General features: G+C 31.9%; 1 protein-coding gene across 1 annotated transcript; it reads left to right on the top strand.

Annotated features, from left to right (window-relative positions):
- Positions 1 to 226: 226 nt before the first annotated feature.
- Positions 227 to 10,634, top strand: LOC105141516 (probable phenylalanine--tRNA ligase beta subunit). Its single transcript, XM_011048751.1, has 20 exons — positions 227 to 405; positions 479 to 534; positions 627 to 736; positions 827 to 956; positions 1,037 to 1,152; positions 1,245 to 1,311; positions 1,782 to 1,823; positions 3,163 to 3,204; positions 3,453 to 3,529; positions 4,253 to 4,379; positions 4,455 to 4,622; positions 6,099 to 6,227; positions 6,327 to 6,428; positions 6,565 to 6,699; positions 7,407 to 7,481; positions 7,947 to 8,054; positions 9,056 to 9,151; positions 9,237 to 9,320; positions 9,939 to 10,027; positions 10,248 to 10,634. Exons 1-19 carry the CDS (start codon positions 348 to 350, stop codon positions 10,005 to 10,007), a joined length of 1,791 nt encoding a protein of 596 aa, XP_011047053.1. The 5' UTR covers positions 227 to 347; the 3' UTR covers positions 10,008 to 10,027; positions 10,248 to 10,634.
- The last annotated feature ends 4,744 nt before the right edge of the window (positions 10,635 to 15,378 follow it).

A 15,378-nucleotide genomic window follows, 5' to 3' on the forward strand; every position in this document is an offset into this window, starting at 1 on the left:
TTTTTCTTTCATTATTATTGAAATTAGCAACTTTCTTTCCCCTAACACAAACTAAAGAAAAAAAAAAAAGAGATGATGTTTTGGGTGAAAAATGAAATTTACAAAAAAAAAATAATGGGATGGGAAATGAGTATGGTGAAACTAGAAGGACCAAAATCAACTTTTTTGGTCAATTTTAAAGTGATCATCTAGTTCTTCTATGTTTTTCATTTACTGCAATAAAATACTACCTGGAAATTCTAGACGGACCCGAGTCAAGCAACGGAAGCAGCTGCTCATGTATCGTAATTGGACGCGTTTACCCATTTTACCCGTTTTTTCTGCCCTAGGCTATCAGCAGCAGCACCATGCCGACAGTTAGCGTGGGGAGAGATCGTTTGATCTCAGCCCTAGGAAAATCTTACTGTAAGCAATGGCTTCATTTCCCTCGCTTCTCTCTATTTTAATTGTTCGTTGATTGTATTGTACTGTATTGTAGCTCAAGAAGAGTTTGAGGATCTGTGCTTCAAGTTCGGCATCGAGCTCGACGATGTGGTGAGCCCTCCCTCCCTCCTCTAATTTTGTTTTGATTGATGATGTTTCGAATCCAAAGTCAATCAATCAATTTGACTCGATGATGATATCAGACAACTGAGAAAGCAATTATTAGAAAAGAGAGGCACTTGGATGAAGAAGATGGAGGAGTTGGTGATGATGATGGAGAAATCATCTACAAAATTGAAGTTCCTGCTAACAGGTAGGTTAGGTTTATCTATATTTATTTTTGTATAATATAAACAAGAAAAGATTGTGATAATATCCTTCTGTTTGATTTATTTATCCTCAGATATGATTTGCTCTGCCTTGAGGGGATTGCCCAAGCCCTCCGCGTTTTTAACGAGGAGCAGCAGACACCAACATATGCACTTGCCAGCATTCCCAAGGACTCAATGCTTAAGATGCATGTCAAACCACAAGTATGTTCTCTTTTATTTTCTTTTTCCTAATAGCCACAAACATGCTTGGAGTAATTTTGGCATCTCATGGCCTGCTGCAGACATCCTCGATTCGTCCCTTTGTTGTTTGTGCTGTTCTGAGAGATATTACATTTGATGAAGCTAGTTACAACAGTTTCATTGATCTTCAAGATAAGCTTCATCAAAACATCTGTAGGTAGTATTAATATTCTTGTCTGAATGATCTTTTATTGTTTTTATCCCTCTCCCTCTTATAATACTCACATCCATTGTTTTCATATGTTTTAGGCGAAGAACCCTAGTTGCAATTGGGACTCATGACTTGGATACACTACAAGGCCCTTTCACGTATGAGGTGGGCTCAATATCTTTGGAATCATCTCTTTTCACATTCATCTTGTATTTTCAATAATGTGATGTAATACTACAAGTCTGGAAGAAGAGACCACACAACTCATTTGGCCTGTGCTATAATTATAGTATGTGCAGTAGACGCTTCTTGTAAGATGGGAATGCTTCAATACTTTTGCAATGATGTTTTTATTGTGTCCCGTTATATATGGATAAGTGGCCTTTGGATACTGTCTACTGCAACTTTTCATGTATTTTCTTTTTTCCTTCCCCCCTCGGACTAAATATTGGTCTTGTAGTATCTTTTCTCTTTATGGATACAATTGTTTGTTGCAAAGCACATTCATGTAGGTTTTGCATGTCTACTTAATAGGTTTTCTGACTTTCATTTGCTTCTTGAAAATCAGGATTGTTTTATGAGAACTGAAGGAATACATGCTAAATTATAACATGTTTTATGTGCCCATTTTTCAGGCTTTGCATCCCAAAAGCATTAATTTTGTGCCACTGAAACAGGTAACTTGTGCTATAATATTTATTTTGTGATTTGTATGTTTGAATATATTCCCATCTGTACTGCAATGGTGAGTTTTGGCCATGTCACAAGAAAATCAGTTTATACTAGGGGGACATGAACTATAAGCCTGTCCTTTTCTGCCCCTTTGCTTAGTTTTACAGGTCTTTTTCTGAATGTACTTGGCACCATTTAGTAGGATTGTGTTAGTTATGTCTTGTTTCTTGTATACTCTTGTTAAACATCTTAGTGTGCTTTCACACCAGTATTGTCAAAGGTGAAAAGCACTAAAAGGTGCCAAGCCTATAAAATGCCCAAGGTGCTAGGCATGCATCCGAATGAACCAAGGCGAAATGTTATAATTTTTTTTTAAAAAAATTATCATATTATATTATAAATCTAGAATATATATCTTCCCAATTAAGATTAGATCATTAGAAAATCAAAAGAAAATATAAAATACCATAACATAGTCATATAAAGTTATATTTTTCACCCTTGTAACAAAATAAAATAATTTAAAATAGTAAGTAGCCAAATAGATTTAAAAACAAAATTAAATATCATCATCATTATTCATTAATCTTCAAAAACATCTCCATCCATGCTTTCCTCTCCTTCCCTTGAATCCTCCATATCCTCCATTTCATGATTATAATCAAAATCCTTATCTCACAAACTATTTTGCAAATTTTTAGAAAAAATTAAAGTATTAGCTGTACAAATGTGTTGTTCTTCGACTCCCACCGTTAAAAAAAGAAAGGTTGGTGTTTCTCTTCTAAGTGTACTTCATTGTCTGTTTGTTTCCCACTTTAATGATTTCTTTAATTTTTTTGTACCCTAATCTTTGTTTTTTACAGAAACAACCCTAAGTTGTTTCTTGTGGTAAATTTAAAAAATAGACAAATAGGTCAAAACATAAATCATTAAAAAAAATCCAATAGAAGAGGAATAATTTCAAGCAGGCGCTAGCCTTAGTGCCTTGCACCCACTCACAAGGCACTCACCAAGGTGACGACTCATTGAAATCCAACGCCTGAGGCTAATAAAGGTGTTGGGGCTTTGCCTCACCTAGAGCACCTAGGCGAGCACCTGCTGGCATCACTATTTCACACACAACGAATACCTGGATAGAATGTGCATGCTTTTGGAGTTAGAAATCTATCCAGACAGTCTTTCTGAACCTTATTTCACATTTCATAGGAGTTTCCTTGTGTTTCTTTTGGTGGCTAATTTTATTGCTGTCTTATTATCATCTGCTTTGTGCTTTACACTCTCAATGCCATAAACATTTATGACTGACTAATGGTGATTTCTTTGTCTTTGATTCTCGTAATTTAGGAGAAAAGCTTCAGAGCTGATGAATTGATGGAGTTTTACAAGGTGATTTGGAAATTATGGCGTCTTCATTTTGTTGCCCATTAGTGATTTTTTCAAGTTTTGATATGGCCTTTATATTGTTTGTTTTTCTAATCCTTGAACAACTGTGGTGTTGATGGTTCTAAGCCTATCCTTTGTGAATGATTTGCTTGTAATACGGAGGAGTTTGCGAATTAAATTGTATGCTAGGTACAAAAACTGCAATTATGCCTTTTGTCTTGCTATGGGTTCTAACAATATTTACTTGGCAGTCTGATATGAAGCTGAAGAAGTTCTTACATATAATTGAGAATTCTCCAGTGTTTCCTGTCATATATGATTCTAAAAGGTATGAGTAGGTTTCTCGATAAAATCAAATCGTTATGATTTTGTAGTCTCTTGCCTGTCAATCTATTGATTTGTTATTTAGTTTTAGTTCCTTTCATTGAATGACATCTTTTCTATAATTTGATTTAGTGTTCAGTTGCTTCATATACCCCTGTTAAGAGAGATTCCATCACCCTATGGAGGATGTGAATGCACAAGAGTTAGATTCCCCCTGCACATCACTCAATTCTTTAGATTTCCCCTGCGCATCACCTAATTCTGGAATTAGGGTGCATCCGTAGTTTTCCTTTTCCAATTACTTGCTTTGGCTTCATCCTCGTGCATTATTTGCATCTCTATTTTAGTTTGTGTCCCATTTTATTTAATGATATCTTGTCAAGAGAGGGCACAAATTTGAGTCAGATACAGATGGGGCAGAAACCTTATGTTTTATTTGTATATATGAGGAGTTCAATGGAATTGATTTTTTGAAAAATGAGCAACCCAGCCTGGTCCAATTTTCTTAGGGGGGCAGGGCGAGGCAGATATCAGCAATTACAGTGACAATAGTCCTCTTTTTTTCATGTGGTTGTTTCTATGGGATATTTTAGGTTATTGACACATTTCATATGGTCATTCAGTATGAATGCCATGCTCTTTTATAGCCTACGGCATCTCTCTTTTGTGCTTTAAGAATTTCAAGTTACTGCCTGTATATATATGCATCTCATGTTTCTTTCAGAAGAATTTTTTTACCTCCACCGCCAATTATTAATGGTGCACATTCGGCTATCACTCTAAAGACTAAGAATGTTTTCATTGAATGCACAGCCACTGACCTGACAAAGGCAAATATTGTTTTGAACACAATGGTAAGAGACTGAAGGTCAGGTTTCTTTTTCATGGTAATTTTTAGATTTATGTACACATTTTCCTTGTTTTCTTAGGTAACAATCTTTTCAGCATATTGTCAAAGAAAATTTGAGGTGGAGCCAGTTGAAGTGTTATATTCTGATGGGAGGTCATTCATTTACCCTGATTTATCTGTCTATAACATGGAAGTTCCTCTTTCATATATTACCGGCTCAATTGGAGTCTCTTTGGGGGCAGAAAAGGTATTGTAATTCCTGTTGTTCCTACACTTGTTACTAATTTTGTGCATATATGTGCTTTCATTTAAATTTAAATGAAGTGCTGCTCCATTTGATGTCATCATTTTCATTGATTAAGTGATGTATCATAAGTATACCAATTCTGCTTTCAATCATATTAGGCTTTAATTTGAAAAGATAATTGATGGTGTCGAGTTTACTCAATTTCCTGAATCAAAGGACTTGTGTGGATTGTTCAAATGCACAAAGCTTTGAAATGGACAGCACATTAAGAAAGATCACGACTTTGATTTTCCTTCAATTTGTAATTTTGCTCAATGATACCTGGAAGTATACTTGCATCTGGCTTTACCAGAGAAAAAGAATTACTGATATGATCATGATTTATTGTACTTACAGTGTTTGATTTCAATGAGCAAGACTATAGTTTAACTTTGGATAGTTCAAGGAAATGCAAGTTGGTTCCTTGCATGTAAGTTGATAAATGATGATAGCCTGTTTAACTTTAGGTGATACTTTATGATGCAGAACCACCTGCCACTGAATTCTAGACTACTTATTTTAGGAAGAAGTTTAGGATTTTTTATTTTTGTTTTTTTAGTCTATAGTTAGTCCTATTCCTAGTCGGTTTTTGTTTTTTGGATTGGGTTTGGTTTTCCTATTTTCTAGTTGCTTTGATGCTAATAAATAGCGCCCTGGTTAGACATTCAAGATGGAGGGACAAAGATCGATTGATCAAAGAAATTGAGTGCTCAGAGAATTAGTTTTCTTGGATTGTGTTAATTTGCCATTCAGTTGATTCTCCATAACTTTGTTTACAAGTTATATTAGGAGGAGAATATTGTTGGGGCAGCAATAAGTCGTGGATTACATCTAGTTTGTTTGAGAGTCAGTGGACTTCTAGGATAGTCATCTAAAGTTGTTTTAGCCATTTAAAACAGAGTTCAACAAATGCTGTTGTTTAAGGTGTAATTTTATGTGTTATCAGCATCATGGAAAAGGAAAACAGATGTTGAGGTGGTGAAAATAATTGAATTTCTGATTAGTTTTAAATATTTATGTAAGTTATCTGAAAGCAGTTGAAATTTAAGAATTGTTAAGCTGTGTTCAATCACAGGCATAGATTTTGATGTTGATTGATTCTTGTATTCATTAACCATCCACTGTTGTCATCTACCTGGTAATTTTGGTTAGAATATTAAGGAACAATTTGTTTTTCCCGGATTATCATATCAAAATTGCTTCTGTCTTGAAGAAACCATCTCTTATCAGGGGATGTTGTGCAGTACATGCTTTCTGTCGTTGGAAGTTCTTCACCTGATGGGTATATTAGCCCTCTGGCATGCTTTCTTCTAGGATTTTCTGTCAGCTATCTGTTTATCAATTATGGCATTGCTGACACTATTCCCTTGTATCTGTCCATGCAAGAAAGTCTGAGATAGCAATAGCACTTTTTTATTTTTTTTCTTTATCATTCAGGTTACTAGTTTATTAAATAGGATGCAATTGCGTGCTGAGCATTCTGTACTTGATGACAACAAATGCAATATCCATGTATCGGTACCTCCAACAAGAAGTGACATTCTTCACCCTTGTGATGTTATGGAGGTATGCAACAATGATTACTATTATTTACTGTGTTTATAACAAAGCCAATTTGCATACTTTTCTTATTGCGAATGACAAGGCATCCACTGTCTTTTCAAGGACGTTGCAATTGCTTATGGGTACAATGACATTCCAAAGAGAAGGCTCCCATCAATGAAGCCACTTCCCTTGAATCAGCTTGAGGATCTTATCAGAGCAGAGGTACTAAAAGGAGATCTCTCTCTCTCTCTCTCTCTCTCTCTCTCCACCCTGTTGCTTTGCTAGCATTTTCCTATTGTGGTTTTTATTATTGTACTTTGATTTCTATGGGCTATTTTTTTTTCCCTGTAATTTCTAGGCTGCAATGAATGGGTTTACAGCGGTCTTAACATGGATTTTATGCTCTAATCGAGAGAATTTTGCCTTGTTAAATCGAGAAGATGATCGATCAAGTGCAGTGATTATTGGAAATCCCCGTTCCTCAGATTTTGAGGTTTGTGTTAAATTGTCTTTGGTGGTGCTCCAAGCCTACTTTATCTTCATGTTCTATTTTGATTTTGGTCGTTTCACTCTCTTTGAACTGGCTTTCCTTCACCTTTGTATAACTTTTTTACCTGATATGAACCTCTGCTTTTCCTTGTTTTATTGCTAAGATTTTTTAACCAACAACCAAATTATTATGAAGATAAATTGTGTATTGGAGTTTGGACTAGCGTCTGCATAGTAAAACCTTTGTATGTATGTATTCTCATATGATTGTGGAGTGTGGTTGATATCCTCTGGAAATATCATCCTTCAATTGGCATAATTTATAAGTCTAAAATGTACTTGCTTGTTTGTTTCAAATATTGTAAGACTTGGATATATTTTAAGGATATATATTCTTATGAAGATGTTAGACATTGCTGGAACTTCACATGATCAGTCATCCATTGTGAATCAGAAACTGGCTGCTTTTGTAGTATTTATGGTTAGGTGATAATGCATTATGAATCAGAAAGGGTTCTGGGATTGGGGTTGAGAGGTTTCCAAACAAGCATGCCTAAATGGGCAGAAAGTAATTGTCTGAATTGCTATTTTGGTTCCTATGTTTGTGGTCTAAATAATCTTTGCAGCTTTTGTATGCTACCTATTTTGGCATATCTATATATAATATCTTCACCTCTTTTTCAAATTTTAATTTCCTGTACATTTCTGTAGGCTGTCCGAACAAGCCTCATGCCTGGTGCTTTGAAAATTATTGGACATAACAAAGACCATCCTAAGCCAATCAAGGTACTTGTTTCTGGTTCTTGATAGTCCTTGTTATTAGAGGATTGTTTATTTCTTACACTATTTTGACGACTTGAATGCATAGATAATTCTACTAATCTCTGGAGAATGCTCAAATATCCATTAAGTATGATAGTGTTCTTGATACTACATGGCAATACTTTTTACCCTCATTGTTAGGGGGAAGTTCCTTTATCTAACCAAACAACCATCCAGTGTGCAATTTTTTTATGCATGTCCAAGGGTGGTTGGTTAATGCATCGAGTCCAGTTCATTGCAAAATAGAAGTTCATATTGCTATTTTTATGCACACATGTGCACATCCTCCCATTATGTTGTTGGTAGCTGCTGTATCAATGAGAATCAATAATCTTTTTTCAGGTGTCATAATTTGTTCCTGCTTTTCGCAGGATATATGTCTATATATGTGTGTGTGGATAACTTCTCGTGTTTGAAATTGGCCAATAGATTTTTGAAGTGGGTGATGTAGCATTTTTGGACGAGAGTAAAGATGTTGGTGCAACTAACCGTCGCCATCTTGCAGCTCTGTATTGTGGCACTAACTCAGGATTTGAGGTATGGTTTGTATGTTGTTGAGCTTCATTTCCAATCTTGTATGGAATGGCTTCATTACAAGTTTTTGAACGGTTATTATCTAATACTTCATCAATTCATTGATTTTATTTCCTTTGTATTCTTTTTTTTTTGATATCTTGTCACCCATTAAAGATCTCTCAAGTTGATTTTCTTATTTGAAGGCATGGCTCTTGCCAAACAATATTCAAATTTGTATGCTTTTGTGCAGCAATTATCTAGCCTACCCTGTTTGTTTTTGCGTTTTAAAAGTGTTTTTGAAAAAAATTGATTTTATTTTTATTTTTTATTTGCTTTAATTTAATATTTTTTTGGTGTTTTTGGATCATTTTGATGCGCTGATGTAAAAAATGATTTTTACGTTTTCACATTTGTGAGTGAAAAGCAACTATAACTGCAACTATACTCTCAAACACGCTAGTGTGATTTCGGTGTATAAGTAGAGGGTCCAAAATCTAGTAATTGCTGGGAGACAAGTGTTTCTCTAGCTAGAATTAGGAAGCATAAAGTATCTTCTGCTTAGCAAATTTTAAATTTCTTGTTTATTTTTTTATTATTCAAGATGGTAACTGTGTTTTTATTCAGGAATCAAACTCTATTGGTGACATCAGGAATATTTCAAGCCCATAAATATGCTTATAATTTTCCAATTTCAGCTGCACAATTTAATGAATAAAGTTGCATCCTATTTCTCTAATTTCTTGCACAGCGTGTGGCTTTAATAAGTGCATTTTTTTCATAACACTACAAGCCAGCAGTTAGTAGTCCTTTCCCCTTTATCATTCAATTTTTACATCAAATCTGATGTCAATGTCTAAATTCATAAATCCAAAATCCTACAACCACGCTCCATGAAATTCATCTGAGGACTTTTCCTCTATTTTTCTGCATCCAGCAATTTTGTCTCTAAAATTCGTTAGCCACGCACAGAATTTATAAAGTCTAATAAGTTAAATGGATGACATTTTAAACCGTGTTTGCAGCTTATTCATTCCTTGTTGGACAGAATTATGGAAGTGCTGGGAGCCCCTTTTGTGCCAATCGGTGACAATATGGGGTACTACATACAGCGGTCAGATGTAAGTATTTCCTGTGCTGCCTATTGTTTTTGAGGTCATTCTAGCATTATTGGTTATGATAACCCTCATTTGGTATTTACTGAAGGCACCAGAATTTCTTCCCGGTAGACAAGCTAGCATCATTTACAAAGGGAAGCATATTGGTGATTTTGGTATTGTGCACCCCCAGGTATCTAGTGGTCTCTTGCTTAGAAGTTTTATTTATTAGCACCATGACACTTCATAACAATAGTCAGTAACAAAACATAGTCTCTTGTTGGTGTCAATGTGTTAAAATCTGAAATTTCTAGTAAACTTTATTGACCGCACCTTTCTTTATCCATGAAATTGATTATTCTATTCTTGAATTTTTACTGATTGCCATGTTTGACTCTTAACAAATTGTCATATACAGTTGCACAGTGCTCCAGAAGTGATTTTTAGTGAAAACAGTGACTTGTAATTTTTGTTGTCCGTACATTTGTAGAGAATATTTTATATAAATTGGTAGTCTTTTTGGTGCTGGCAGCCGCTGTTTATTAGGGTTGGGTGGTGTGAAAAGTATTGTTTTAGCACCGTAATCTATTTTGGAATTTAAGCTTTATTTTATGTCGACATCAGCACAATAAATGAAAAATGAATTTCACAACTTATTTTACAGAACAGATGGCCATTGGCTATGCGGAATAAGTTTGTCATAGAAAAGTGTTCCTTTCGCAAGTTACATTCAATTTCCTGCTAGTTTACTTATTCTATGACTCCTTTTGTATGGTTTAAACATCTTTCTGATTAGCAATAAATTACTCAGGTCTTGAACAACTTTGTCATTACGGATCCATGTTCCTTCTTGGAAATTGATATTGAGCATTTTTTGTAAGGTCTACGGTGACAACAAATGTAAGTAACGGTCCTTGTTTCAAGTATTCGTTTCCTGAAAGCTTCAAATTCTTTTGAGCAATGTTACACTTATCCACACTTGTGGGTGCCTGACATCTATGAGCTGGGCTTAGCGTTTGCCCACCAGGATCTGCAAATGCAGGCACACCAATTAGCTCGCTGGCCCCCTTAGTTTTTGTTATTTGTAAGTGATCCGTTATTTTTCCTCTTGAGCATGCAGGTCAGCTGGTGATCTGGTGCAGTGGCTTGAACCTTCTCTTGCCTGAGATGGTGATTACTGGCCTAAAATCTGAGCCTAAAATCGGGAGAGAAATTACTGGCCTAAACCTGCGAGTGCTTTGTTTTCTTAGATAGTTCGTTTTCTTAAGACAACGAAACTATCGGTTTTGCTTATTTAGGCAATGAAACTATCGGTTCTGATTATTTAGGCAATTAAAACTCAGATTTTGATGTGAAATATCAACTGATGCTTTACTTAGCTAGGTCTTTTCGTTTCATGTTCTGATTTTTCTCAATATATGTGACTGGTATTTGTTAAAGAGAGATATAAAATCATTATCGGAGGTTGAGATGATTGAAGGTAGTGATGAACTTATATAAGTTTTAAGCTCATATGAGTTTTACCTGAGGGGTGGTTGAGAAAGTAATATAAAATTATTTTTGGAGCTTCACTAAAGAATTTAAATTTTTAGTTGAGACGATTGTTTGAAAATATTTATATTTTTTCATCCCAAACATTGCTTTTAGATAAGGGGATGTTTTAAAGTTTTTGTATTTCAAAGGGTTTTTAAATTGTTTTTCATCCATGAAAGCATTAAATTGATTTTTTTAATGTTTTAGATTTGAAAAAAATTAAAGAAAAACATTATTTTTAATTAAAAAATAGTTTTAAAAAATATTATGCACAACGATACCAAGGATACATTAAAGTTTAAAACGTTCATGTTTTTTTCTCTCATTTTGGAGTAAAAGATTCGGTGGAAAGGTATTTTTAAGTAATGTTACATAACTCATGAAGGTTGCTGGACTCGTAAGTAGTAAAAAACGACTGTGTTAGGTTCATGATAAGAAATTGCTGTTAGCTTAAGATGTCAGAAGTTATTTCCTTGTGTAAGAAATTATACATGGGAATGACAATGGTGCTTATAGGTTCAGTTTTTATTATATTTTTATTTTAATTATTATTCATAGTGAATGAAAATTAGATATTTATATTCAATTTATCATTTTTGGTTTTTTTAGTAGTGGTAGTTTTAGATTTATTTATTTTGTAAGGGCAAATCTTTGTCAAAGGAATGAACTTGAAGGTCATCAAGGCCCAAAACACAATCAGTTGGTTACCGCACAAACAAAGCTCACCTTGGGTGGGGGCGATCCTAGGATGGGTCTTATAATTATGGGTAGAACTAAAATATTTATAATGTTTCTTTTTTTATTTTTACCTCTATTTGGGGATTTTAATTCCACCCCAAGCTCGATGAATACTAACTCAAATTGACTTAAATGAGAATTTTAGGTAAAACTTTGAAAGTACAGCTTGGGTTCTGAGCTTTGAAATTTTATTTATGTCCATAAATTTGATAAAAATTACAATCCTATCATATTATATATATATATATATATATATATATATATATGTATATAGAGAGAGAGAGAGTTTAGTTGTTTAAGACTTTTGTTTCACCTAGTCTTATTTTCAATCATATCTTGTTATCATTATTTTTTTTTTATCCTATTATCATTCCTGAATAAAAACAATTCAATTAGAGATTATGATTTCAATTCTTTCTCCTCTTCAGCCTTTTTTTTTTTTAATTCTCTCCACTAATCAATGTATTGTTTTGTGATGGTTTGATTTCTTTCTAGAATAAAATTATAATAAGTGTAAAATCTCTGGTTTAGCGATCCATTTTCAGTTATCTCATGTTTTGGCTTTTTATCTCTAATCTTTTTTTTTTAATACTTAAATTAATTTTACCATTGCAATTATTTATGATCATTGAAGATTCCATTGTAGCATCTATATTTATTATTTTATTATCATTGGATTTTTCAAAGCACATGAATATAAAAGAAACAATAATTTAAGTATTTTAAAAGAAAATACTTATATATATATATATATATATAGAGAGAGAGAGAGAGAGAGATTAGTTGTTTAGGGTTTTTTTCACCTAGTCTCATTCTCATTCTCAGTCATCTCTTATCAAGATCGTCTTTTTTTTTTTCTACTATCACCCATAAACAAAAACAACTCAATTAGTGATCATGATTACAATTCTTTCTCCTTTTATGTTTTTTTTTTTTTTTTCTCTTGGCTAGTCAATTCAATGTGTATTTTTATGGTGGTTTGATTTCTTTCAAGAACAAACTTATAATCGATGTAAAATCTCCAGTCTAGCGATCCATGATGTTTCTATTTTTAGTTATCTTATATGTCAGCTTCTTATATTTAATCTTTTCTTTTAAAATACTTAAATTAATTTTACCATTTCAATTATTTATGGTCATTGAGGATTTCATTGTAGCACTTATATTTATTATTTTATTATCATTAGGTTTTTCAAAACACATAAATGTAAAAGAAACAATATTTTTTAAAAAGTTTTTAGAAGTCTAAGAGATCCTTTTAAATAATCCATGGTCATTTAGAGTTTGAAAAAAGATTAGTTGAAGGTTAAATCTTCTTTCTAAGGTTTGATCAAATCGTTAAAGTTGAGTTATCATAAGTCATAGGTCGTTCAATTATTTGTTTTTTAATAATAATCTACACAAATTATTATTGTTAAAAATTTCTTAAATCTTTCTCAGGAGAGATGGATTGTTATGTTTTGAGTGCTAACTCTTTTTTTTTTCCTAGTATTTTTGTATTGTATAACCTATATAGAAAATATAAGACATGACATCAATTTGCACCCAGAATATATATATATATATATATATATATATATATATATAATTTCATTATAGTTTTTGAAATTTATGCAACCAGGTTCTTACTTGATTTTTCTAAGTTTAGAATTGTAATCTTATGTATAAATTACATTTTAGTTCTTAATTTTTAAAACTTATTTACAATCAATTCATACTTGATTTATCATCCTAGTTTAATTTCTTATGCATGGTTTGTAATGCATGTGATCTATTAAATTTCTTAATTTGCTGGTCTAAATATAAATTATAATCTAAAAAACAAAAAAAGATTAAATAAATTTGACAATTTAATTTAATCAATTCAACAATTAATTAATTTATATTTGAAGATTAAATATACCATTTAGCTAAAACATATCACGATTCTTTAAATATTAAAAAAATTATACATGGTTTGACTTAAGTTTTTAATAACTAGTTTTCAGTGTAATTATCATCATTTTAACAAAAAAATTTCGATTTAGACATTAAAACATAGAATGCATCTACTTTATCAAATCAAATTTATTCTTAATATAATAGTCATGAATTCTTTGAATAAGATTTGAAACTATTTCAAATCTTATTTCACATTGCTTAAGGATTTCATAATAAATAGTATTTGAAAACATGTGAAATATTTTTTCTAATGCATTTAGGATAATAAATTTTTTATTGATCACTTAAATAATTTTATATAGTTTATATTATACCAGTATTTTCTTATTTTTTACCCTTGATTACGACGTGTAGTCAGGATCAAAGCATAAAGTTTTTTATTTAAGATAACTTAATAATCTCAAATCTAAGAATCACTTACATAACTATTACATGAATCTTTTTATAAACACATAATTTATTCATATGAGATTCTCATGCAGATTAGTTCAATGTACATATCATTTAACAATCACCTATATATTAGTTTAATATATCCCTCATATCTTAGCTTATAAAAACAAGTGCTTCATTTCACGAAAAAAAGAACATAACATACATACATATTCAACAACTTTAATTCACATCTTGTATTAGCAGAGCATTGATTATGAATATTTATGGATAATATTTTAATGCAAAATCTCATAATTATAATCACTATATAATTTGTTTTGCGAATTATTTTTTAACTAATGACTTTCTCTTTACTATAAATTTATTAATTAGATATAAATAAATATTATAAATAAGAATGCTTTACTAATTATAAATATACTTTTACATGAATAAATTCTGTATCATATATAACTAATCGAGTGATTATAAATACATACACTAACAATTATGTGTTGGATAAATATTTTTTAGATTAGCTCAGTGATGGATGTTGTTTCAAACAAAGATAAGTTGTTGTTCTTTTTTTATTATTATTTTAAAATGACTACAACTATTGTTTTTCTATAACCATAGGGAGGTCCTACGAGTTTTGAGATGACATCTAAATTCATTTGATCGTGAAGATAAATAGATATATAGGAAGTTGAACTTGGTGTTGTTCCCTTCCTCTTCCTCTGAATGATTGTCATCCTTTTTGGTTCTTTTATTATAGTCTTTACAGTTTTTTTTTATCAAAACATAGTTTATAGATATGTATTGTCATCCTTCCTCCTCCTCCTCTTACCTAAACATATAAAGGAAAACTAGAATCAATATCATGCAAATGAATACAAATAATGAAAATTATGCAAGATGAAAAAAAATAAAATGAATTAAATAAACAAGTAGATGAGAAGAAGGGAAAAAAGAGAGGAGATAGTAAAATACATGGAGTATAAGTGATCAATCCTTGCATGTTTTTTTTTTTCCTTTAATCATTGTATTTGCCATCCTTACTCCTACTCCTCTTCTAATTTATTTTAAAAGATAAACTTACTCTCTCTTTGTACGCAATAAAAAGTGCTTTGAAAAGGATGTTTTCCTCTTCTTTGTTTTTTTCATTCTCTTTCCTTCTTTTTTTTTTGTCAATTTTGGAAGGTCTGGTCTATTTATAGGCAAAAATGCTTACCCCTTGTCACTAATAATTAGTTTTCCTGTTGAGTTAATTATGTTTTTGGTGTACAAACCTTTTAATTCTTTTTATTTAAATTTACTAAATTTTATTTTTGCTTTGTAAGTGTGCAAACTTTCAATTTTTTCTTACAATGTTTTTGTTAGATTCTGTCAAATGCATCTTGTCATGGTTGTAAAATTAACACGTCAGGATACTAGTAAATTACATTTTGTTTCTAATCAGGTGCCTCTCCTTTTTTCCCCATGCTTGAGCTTATATGCTTTCAAAAACTTTTCAATTGGTGTCTCTAAATTTCATTTTCCTATGGATATTGTTAGTTATTAGAGTAGGTCTGATTTGCCTCTATGATAAATAAATCTGGTTGAAGTTATTAAAAAAATTATTAAAAAAATTTATTGTCTTTTCTAAAACATAACCCATATAAAAT

Source organism: Populus euphratica, unplaced genomic scaffold (assembly GCF_000495115.2).
Source record: "Populus euphratica unplaced genomic scaffold, PopEup_1.0 scaffold206.1, whole genome shotgun sequence".
Lineage (NCBI taxonomy): Eukaryota > Viridiplantae > Streptophyta > Magnoliopsida > Malpighiales > Salicaceae > Populus > Populus euphratica.